General features: G+C 51.6%; 1 protein-coding gene across 1 annotated transcript; it reads right to left on the bottom strand.

Moving 5' to 3' along the window:
• Positions 1-564: 564 nt before the first annotated feature.
• Positions 565-7,433, bottom strand: LOC115357395 (histone-lysine N-methyltransferase 2D-like). The gene is made up of 3 exons (XM_030048791.1): positions 7,000-7,433; positions 5,191-5,341; positions 565-1,281 (listed from the first exon to the last, which is right to left on the bottom strand). Exons 1-3 carry the CDS (start codon positions 7,431-7,433, stop codon positions 565-567), a joined length of 1,302 nt encoding a protein of 433 aa, XP_029904651.1.
• Between the last annotated feature and the right edge of the window lie 1,613 nt (positions 7,434-9,046).

Raw genomic sequence — 9,046 nt, 5'->3', positions numbered from 1 at the left:
AATGTATTTGTGTCTGCCTATTTAATATGAAATGTATTTAATGTAAATTATTTAATGTATTTGTATTCATATTTAATGTATAATTGTATTATAATTGAATTGTATGTCTGTATGTTCTGCTTTCAGAAACAGTGGTTGATAAAATTCATGCCAGTTAAGCTCATTTGAATTTGATTCCTGTAAGAGACGATGAAAGAGTGTGTGTGAAGGATTGCCTTAGAATCAGACACACACATACCTCTGTGTCTGTCTGTCTGTCTCTGTGTCTGTCTGTGTGTGTTTGTGTGTGTGTGTGTGTGTGTGTGTGTGTGAGAGAGAGAGAGAGAGAGAGAGAGAGAGAGAGAGAGAGAGAGAAGAACACTGACTAAGTCCAGACTGAGTGAACACAGCCTGGCAGTAGGAGAAGGCCGGCACAGGCAGACCTGCTGCCCAGAGAGGAGAGGCTGTGCTCTCACTGTGACCAGGCAACAGCAGAGACAGAGCTGCACTTCCTAATTTACTGCTACCAAAATCAACTGTAGTCCCAGTCTGTAGTAGCAGGCTGCCACATATCTTGCTGCCAGTCTACAGCAGTCTACAGCAGTCCTGCTGTAGAGCTGAGGGAGGACTCAGGGAGGACTGAGGGAGGACTGAGGGAGGACTGCTGTAGAGCTGAGGGAGGACTGAGGGAGGACTGAGGGAGGACTGCTGTAGAGCTGAGGGAGGACTGAGGGAGGACTGAGGGAGGACTGCTGTAGAGCTGAGGGACGACTGAGGGAGGACTGAGGGAGGACTGAGGGAGGACTGCTGTAGAGCTGAGGGACGACTGAGGGAGGACTGAGGGAGGACTGAGGGAGGACTGCTGGAAGGACTGAGGGAGGACTGCTGTAGAGCTGAGGGAGGACTGAGGGAGGACTGAGGGAGGACTACTGTAGAGCTGAGGGAGGACTGAGGGAGGACTGAGGGAGGACTGCTGGAAGGACTGAGGGAGGACTGCTGTAGAGCTGAGGGAGGACTGAGGGAGGACTGAGGGAGGACTACTGTAGAGCTGAGGGAGGACTGAGGGAGGACTGAGGGAGGACTGAGGGAGGACTGCTGGGAGGACTGAGGGAGGACTGAGGGAGGACTGCTGTAGAGCTGAGGGAGGACTGAGGGAGGACTGCTGTAGAGCTGAGGGAGGACTGAGGGAGGACTGAGGGAGGACTGAGGGAGGACTGCTGTAGAGCTGAGGGAGGACTGAGGGAGGACTGAGGGAGGACTGCTGTAGAGCTTAGGGAGGACTGAGGGAGGACTGCTGTAGAGCTGAGGGAGGACTGAGGGTGGACTGAGGGAGGACTGCTGTAGAGCTTAGGGAGGACTGAGGGAGGACTGCTGGGAGGACTGAGGGAGGACTGAGGGAGGACTGAGGGACGACTGAGGGACGACTGCTATGTGGCAGCCTGCCATGAGCTCTGTCTGTCTCTCTGTGTGTGTATGTCTCTCTCTCTGTCTCCCTCTGTGTCTGTGTCTCTCTGTCTCTCTGTCTCTCTCTCTCTCTGTGTCCCCCTCTGTGTCTGTGTCTCTCTGTCTCTCTCTCTGTCTCTCTCTCTCAATTTCAATTTTTCAATTTAAATAGCTTTATTGGCATGACAAGGCAGTGCTTATATTGCCAAAGCAAATAACAGTGATAATGACAATACTGTTAGTAAAAATAAAAATAAATAAACACATGGATAACTAATGATACAGTGTACACAGTAAAAACAGATATAAACAACTTAACAATTTCAACATTTTTCAATCGTCATGCCACAAGGAACACGGTGGCACAATGGAACCATTTTGATCATAACTTATCATTCTTACTAAACATATACATATAAACATAAACATATTTACAGGAAAGGAGAGGTGGTTTACTCCTGTGTGGTGTTTTCGTGGTTGTCCCTCAGTCTGTGGCAGGAGGCCACATATGCCCCTTTTCCACTAGTACCTACTCAGCTCGACTCGGCTCGACTCTACTCGGTTTAAGAGCTTTTCCATTAGGTGGTAGTACCTGCTAGCAGGTCCCATTTTAGCACCTACTCAGCCGGGGTTCCAAGCGAGCTGAGTCGAGCTGAGTCGAGCTGAAAATGTGACGTAAACGCCGTGCAGGCAACTGATTGGACAGGGAGTGACGAGAGCGACTCCTGCACGAAAACAAAACCCGACATTTAAAAAAAAAAAAAAAAAACGGCAACAGCGGCCGTGCGCATTGATCGTCAGTGAAGTTGTCAAAGTCGGAAAATGGCAAGCAAACCGCTACCGCGGTCAAATAAAGACGTGGAGACTTTTCTGAGCTTGGTGGCGGCCCAAAGAATCCAGAGGGAGCTGGACGGTGCGCCGCCTTGCTATGACGACTCCACCCACGGCGAGGTGCTACTCAATCGTAATGGAAAACCACCTAAACCGTGTCGAGGCGAGTAGAGTCGAGCCAAGTCGAGCCGAGTAGATACTAATGGAAAAGGGACAATATTCAGCTGCTGGTGTGCAGCACTTTGCTTTCTCGTCTAAAAGATATTTTAGTTTGTCTCCAACAGGGAGTGTATCAAATTCTTTATATTTGGCTTTAAATCTGGGGTAGGTGGTAGGTGGTGCAGTGGTTAGCACTGTTGCCTCACAATAAGAAGGTCCTGGGTTCAATTCCCACCCAAGGTCCTTTCTGTGTGGAGTTTGCATGTTCTCCCCGTGTCTGCGTCGGTTTCCTCCCACCATCCAAAGACATGCAGGTCAGGTGGATTGGAGATACTAAGGTATGACCCCTAGGTATGACTGTGTGTGTGAATGTCAGTGTTTGTCTGTCTGCCCTGCAATAGACTGGCGACCTGTCCAGGGCGTTTCACTGCCTTCGCCCTATGAGCACTGGGATAGGCTCCAGCACCCCCCTGCGACCCTAGAGAGGATAAGCGGTTTAGAAGATGAATGAATGAATTTGTCTAATTGGTCTGTATTTGTCACAGTGGAGTAAGAAGTGTTCCTCAGTCTCCACCTGTCCCTGTGAGCACAGTGAGCACAGTCTGTCCTCCCTGGGAGTCCAGGTGTGTCTCCAGAGCCAGACTGTGTCCGCTCAGTCTAGAAAAAAGTCTGGATCTGCTCAGGGTCTTTCTGAGTCTGTGGTCAGATATGGTGGTACACAGTATGCTCTGTTTAGGGCGGAATAACATGCTTTGCTGCTTTGTGCTGTCTTCCCAGTGGGTGATGTATTTCTCTTTTTGTTTGGTGATAATCTGGTTGGGCCGGATGGTTTGGGGTCTGTCCTGGGGGTCTGGTGTCGAGGTCGAGGAGCTGAGGGTCAGGACGAGCTGACTGAGGGGGCTTTTCTCCAAGTTTTTCTCTTAGCATTTTAATGCTTCGTGGTGGAGACTCTGGGGGTCGCTTGTTTTTAGGTGGTTATAGAATTTGATGGTTCTTTTTTCAATTGTGATTTGTAGAGGGTACTGACCCAGTTCTGCTCGGCAGCTGTTATTTGGGATGTGTCTCCTCAGGTGTGATATGTTTTTGCAAAATTCCACATGGAATTTTTCAATTGAGTGGTTTTCCCAGTCAGTAAATTTTAAATGTCTACTGAGTGGGCCCCATATTTCACTGCCATATAGAGCGATGGGTTCTGTCACTGATTTAAAAATCTCTCTCTCTCTGTGTCTGTCTCTCTCTCTCTCTCTGTGTGTCTGTCTCTCTGTGTGTGTCTCTCTCTCTCTGTCTGTTTCTCTGTGTCTGTGTGTCTCTTTCTTTCTGTGTCTGTCTCTTTCTCTCTGTGTCTGTCTGTCTGTCTGTCTGTGTGTCTGTGTGTCTGTCTGTCTCTCTCTCTCTCTCTCTCTCTCTCTCAATTCAATTAGCTTTATTGGCATGGCTGCATATTATACAGCATTGCTAAAGCATATTTACACAAAATACAATCATAGCAGACAGATAAACAATATATAAATATATAAACAAAAAACAAACAAACAGAAAAACAATACAAGAGAGCATGGAGAACAATAGGGGCTATGGAACGTAGGTAACAACAGATGAATTACTGATGAGTAAGCATTGATGATTATTAGCCGTGTGGGTCAGGGCTCTAACAGAGCAGTGGAGCTCATGGCAGGCTGCCGGTCTACAGCAGTTCTCCCTCTCTCCCAGCAGGACTGGAAGTCTCTCCAAGTCTTCTAAATAGGCAAATTCTGGGAATATTTTTGTGATTTTTTCAAAATATTGGTCTCTAATATGTTGCTTTTGGTTGCAGTGAATTAGGAAGTGCAGCTCTGTCTCTGCTGTTGCCTGGTCACAGTGAGAGCACAGCCTCTCCTCTCTGGGCAGCAGGTCTGTCTGTGCCGGCCTTCTCCTACTGCCAGGCTGTGTTCACTCAGTCTGGACTTGGTCAGTGTTCTTCTCAGCTTTCTGTCAGACACTGTGCTCAGGTAGGTCACAGTGTACTGTCTGTTTAGGGTCACATATGTTTCCATTTTGCTCTGGGATTTCGTTAGTTCTGTCCAATAATTTCTGTATTTTTCTTTTTCTTTCATTATAATTTGGTTAGGTCTAATTTTCTGAGTGCATGTGTCCTGAGGCTGGGGTGGTCCTGGTGTGAAGACCTGCTCAGCCTCAGGACCAGTAGGCAGAGGGGACTCCTTCCTGGGTTCAACTCCTGGCAGCGTAGCCCTGGAGGAGGCCGTGTGGTTGTTATTGCCTGACATGTTATATTGTCAGACAGACTTCGCAACACGTACGCTAGTCTAGTGGTCTAATTAAATGACTTGTAATATTTCTTTTTGGTTTCACACCCGGTATCGAACCCCGGGTGGATAATTTTTTATTTTGAAGAAAATAAAGCAAAATATGGAGTAGATTTCTGATCCCACCGTTTCACTAAAACGCATGAACCACCAACAAGCTAAGTTGAGCAGATAGTTAGCCAAGTCTTGAAAATTATAAGAGAGATTTAATAATAGTCATTCAGGCGTTCGCGAGGTCAGCTGCGTCCCCTCGCTGTGATTAGAACATCTGCTGTTGCCACGAGAAACGCCCGATGTTTACAAACAAAGGTCACCAGTTAACATGGAAACCAGTTAATCCGTAACACCGGCCATCCTTTGTTTGAATGGTTGGTGTCTCACACGCCACTATCACACGCCACTATGGAAGTCAGCAGCGGATTTCTCCCGGTTGTCGCGAAGACACGGCATCAAGGTGGGTGCCGGGTCTTCGTACACCGTGGAGGAGGTCGCCCTGGCTGTGGGAGAGTTGGTGGGCTTTGATAGTGTAAAGTCGGCCTCTCATATGAATAGCACGGTCGTCATTTTCCTGGATGATGTCAGGAAAGTGGAGCAGGTGGTTGAAAGTGGAGTTGTAATCAATGAGACTGTCAAGACCGAGCAAAAACGAGAACCCAAACGCACGACTCACGAGAGTGAAACTTAATTCTTTTAATAAGAAAAGTAACAACTTAAATATCAATACAAAGTAACAACAGAAATATCTTATGACAAAAGTATCAAAACAACATGAAACTTAACTATGACAAAACAAAGTAACAAAGGAAATACAAAACCTGACTTGGTAAAACTTGACGTGACGAGGAACATGGACGTGGAAGGCAAAGCAGGACCAGACAAGACGAAGCAGGACATAGCAGGACGAACTCGCACAGGACAAGGGAAACACGGACTATATATACACACACAAGGTAATGGGGAACAGGTGGAAACAATCAGGGCGTGGCAGACAATCAGACTGGAGGGAAACACACAAGGGGAAGGGCAAGTGACCTGACACAAGAGGAGTGGGATATCAAAATAAAACAGGAAGTCACGAGACAAGACACAAGAACAAAACCTAACAAAACAAAACATAATTTTCATGGCATGACAGTACCCCCCCCTCTAGGGACGGCTCCTGACGTCCCATACAGTCTTTAGAGCACATGGATGGACGGCCGTCGTAAGACGGGGGGAGGAGGAGGCCAAAACAAACAAAAAATCTCCAGGGCAGAAGTCTATGGATTAGGCGGAGCTCTGGCGGGCGACCAGGGCGCAAGGAACCATGGACGAGGCCGTGCTCTGGCGGGCGACCAGGGCGCTGGGAACCATGGACGAAGCGGTGCTCTGGCGGACGGCCAGGGCGCTGGGAACCATGGACGAGGCGGCGCTCTGGCGGACGGCCAGGGCGCTGGGAACCATGGACGAGGCGGCGCTCTGGCGGACGGCCAGGGCGCTGGGAACCATGGACGAGGCGGCGCTCTGGCGGACGGCCAGGGCGCAGGGAACCATGGACGAGGCGGCGCTCTGGCGGACGGCCAGGGCGCAGGGAACCATGGACGAGGCGGCGCTCTGGCGGACGGCCAGGGCGCAGGGAACCATGGACGAGGAGGTGCTCTGGCGGACGGCCAGAGTGCTGGCGGTCAAGGCGGACCCACCCTGGATGGCTGCAGTGTGGGTGGGACCACACTGCAGAGCGACCATAACGTCCTGCAGTGCAGACTTGGGACCGCCAGGCAGCGGAAGCAGCAGGGTGAACTCTGGACCGCCGGGCAGCGGCAACGTGGACTCTGGACCGCCGGACAGTGGCGACGTGGACTCTGGACCGCCGGACAGCGGCGACGTGGACTCGGGGCCGCCGGGCAGCGGCGGCAGAAACGTGGACTCGGGGCCGCCGGGCAGCGGCGGCAGAAACGTGGACTCGGGGCCGCCGGGCAGCGGCGGCAGAAACGTGGACTCGGGGCCGCCGGGCAGCGGCGGCAGAAACGTGGACTCGGGGCCGCCGGGCAGCGGCAACGGCAATGTGGACTCGGGACCGCCGGGCAGCGGCAGCGGCAACGTCCACTCCAGGCCGCCGGGCAGCGGCAGCGGCAACGTCCACTCCAGGCCGCCGGGCAGCGGCAGCGGCAACGTCCACTCCAGGCCGCCGGGCAGCGGCAGCGGCAACGTCCACTCCAGGCCGCCGGGCAGCGGCAACGTCCACTCCAGGAACTTGGACAGGGACTGGGGCCGGGACAGCCAGTCGGGCTCGAGGTACTGTGACTGTGACATGGACTGGGGCAGTGGGTCCGGCTTGGGGAACTGTGACAGGAACCTGGGCAGCCAGTCTGGTACGGGGAACTGGGACAAGGGCAGTGGCTGGAACACCCAGTCTGGCTCGGGGCACTGGGACAGGGGCAGCCAGTCCGGTTCGGGGTACTGGGGCAGGAACCAAGACCGGGGCCGGAACAGCCGGTCGGGCTCGGCAAACTGTGACATGGACTGGGGCAATGGGTCCAGTTCGGGAAACTGGGACTGGTGCGGCTTGAGGTTCTGTGACTGTGACATGGACTGGGACAGCCAGTCCGGTTCGGGGAACTGGGACTGGTGCCGGGGAAGCTGATCCAGCACGGGGGACTGTGACCGGGACTGGGGCAGCCAGTCTGGACCTGGGAACTGGAACCGGGGCAGCCACTCGGGTTTGAGGTACTGTGACATGAACCGGGACAGCCTGTCTGGCCATGGGAACTGGGACTGGTACTGCTCGGCTGCTAAGGCTAGTAGCTGGGCTTGCCAGTCCACAGAGGCTAGTAGCTGGGCCTGCTAGGCCGCTAGGGCTGCTATGGCTGGTAGCTTGGCTGCTTGGACTAATAGCTAGGCTGCTGGGACTGGTAGCTGGGCTAGCTAGGCTGCTTGGACTGCTATGAGTAGTAGCTGGGCTAGCTAGGTTGCTAGGGCTGCTATGGCTGGTAGCTGGGCTAGCTAGGCTGCTAGGGCTGCTATGGCTGGTAGCTTGGCTGCTTGGGCTGGTAGCTAGGCTGCTATGGCTGGTGGCTTGACTCACTTGGCTGCTGGGGCTCGTGGCTTGACTCACTTGGTTGCTGGGGCTCGTGGCTTGACACACTGGGCTGCTTGGGCTCCGGGCTAAGCTTGCCAGGGTGCCGAGGCTGATGGCTGGGCTGCGACTAGCACGCTGTTGAGCAGCAAGCCGGCGCCTGGCCAGCTGGTGGCTACGAGGGCCCCCAAAGGCCAGTCGGGTTCCCTGAAATGGGCTCTGGAACGGAGCAGCAGGACAGGCAACAGGGAGCTGCTGTGGCACATGAGACTGGGGTGCAGGTCGGGAGGACATATCAGTCCATAACCGCTGGCAAAATATAATGACTTCTGCTGGGGTCATTTCCCGCTCGTTCATTTTTTCAGCTGATCTGAGTCGGCTGGGTTCTGTATGGCGAGTTCGTTCTGTCAAGACCGAGCAAAAACGAGAACCCAAACGCACGACTCACGAGAGTGAAACTTAATTCTTTTAATAAGAAAAGTAACAACTTAAATATCAATACAAAGTAACAACAGAAATATCTTATGACAAAAGTATCAAAACAACATGAAACTTAACTATGACAAAACAAAGTAACAAAGGAAATACAAAACCTGACTTGGTAAAACTTGACGTGACGAGGAACATGGACGTGGAAGGCAAAGCAGGACCAGACAAGACGAAGCAGGACATAGCAGGACGAACTCGCACAGGACAAGGGAAACACGGACTATATATACACACACAAGGTAATGGGGAACAGGTGGAAACAATCAGGGCGTGGCAGACAATCAGACTGGAGGGAAACACACAAGGGGAAGGGCAAGTGACCTGACACAAGAGGAGTGGGATATCAAAATAAAACAGGAAGTCACGAGACAAGACACAAGAACAAAACCTAACAAAACAAAACATAATTTTCATGGCATGACAGAGACTTTCACTCCAGTATTTCCTTTATCGACTCCTGCAAAAAAGGTAATCATTTCTAATGCTCCACCTTTTATTAAAAATGAGGATTTATCCACCGCACTGTCCAGATACGGACAACTTGTGTCCCCTATAAAAATGGTGTTGGTGGGCTGTAAATCCCCGAAGTTGAAACATGTTGTCTGTCATAGAAGACATGTTTAGGCTACATGATCCCAAAAGACACTGATTCCCACTTAAATCTGACCTTGACTTTTAATTAAGGGTTTAATTATGTGGTTTTTGTGACATCTGACAACATGAAGTGTTTTAGGTGTGGGGCATCTGGTTTGGGCTTGTCCTGTAGCCAGGCAGGAAGCCGGGGGCC

This window comes from Myripristis murdjan, chromosome 4 (assembly GCF_902150065.1).
Source record: "Myripristis murdjan chromosome 4, fMyrMur1.1, whole genome shotgun sequence".
In the NCBI taxonomy this organism is placed as follows: domain Eukaryota; kingdom Metazoa; phylum Chordata; class Actinopteri; order Holocentriformes; family Holocentridae; genus Myripristis; species Myripristis murdjan.
This window is presented reverse-complemented; position numbering and strand designations above follow the sequence as displayed.

Coding starts and splice junctions, on each gene's coding strand:
- LOC115357395 (XM_030048791.1), bottom strand. CDS start 7,433: ATGTCACAGTACCTCAAACCCGAGTGGCTGCCCCGGTTCCAGTTCCCA. Junction 5,342..6,999: donor CTGCCCCAGTCCATGTCACA/GTCACAGTACCT, acceptor CGGTCTTGACAG/TCTCATTGATTACAACTCCA. Junction 1,282..5,190: donor AGGGCGACCTCCTCCACGGT/GTACGAAGACCC, acceptor GTCCTCCCTCAG/CTCTACAGCAGTCCTCCCTC.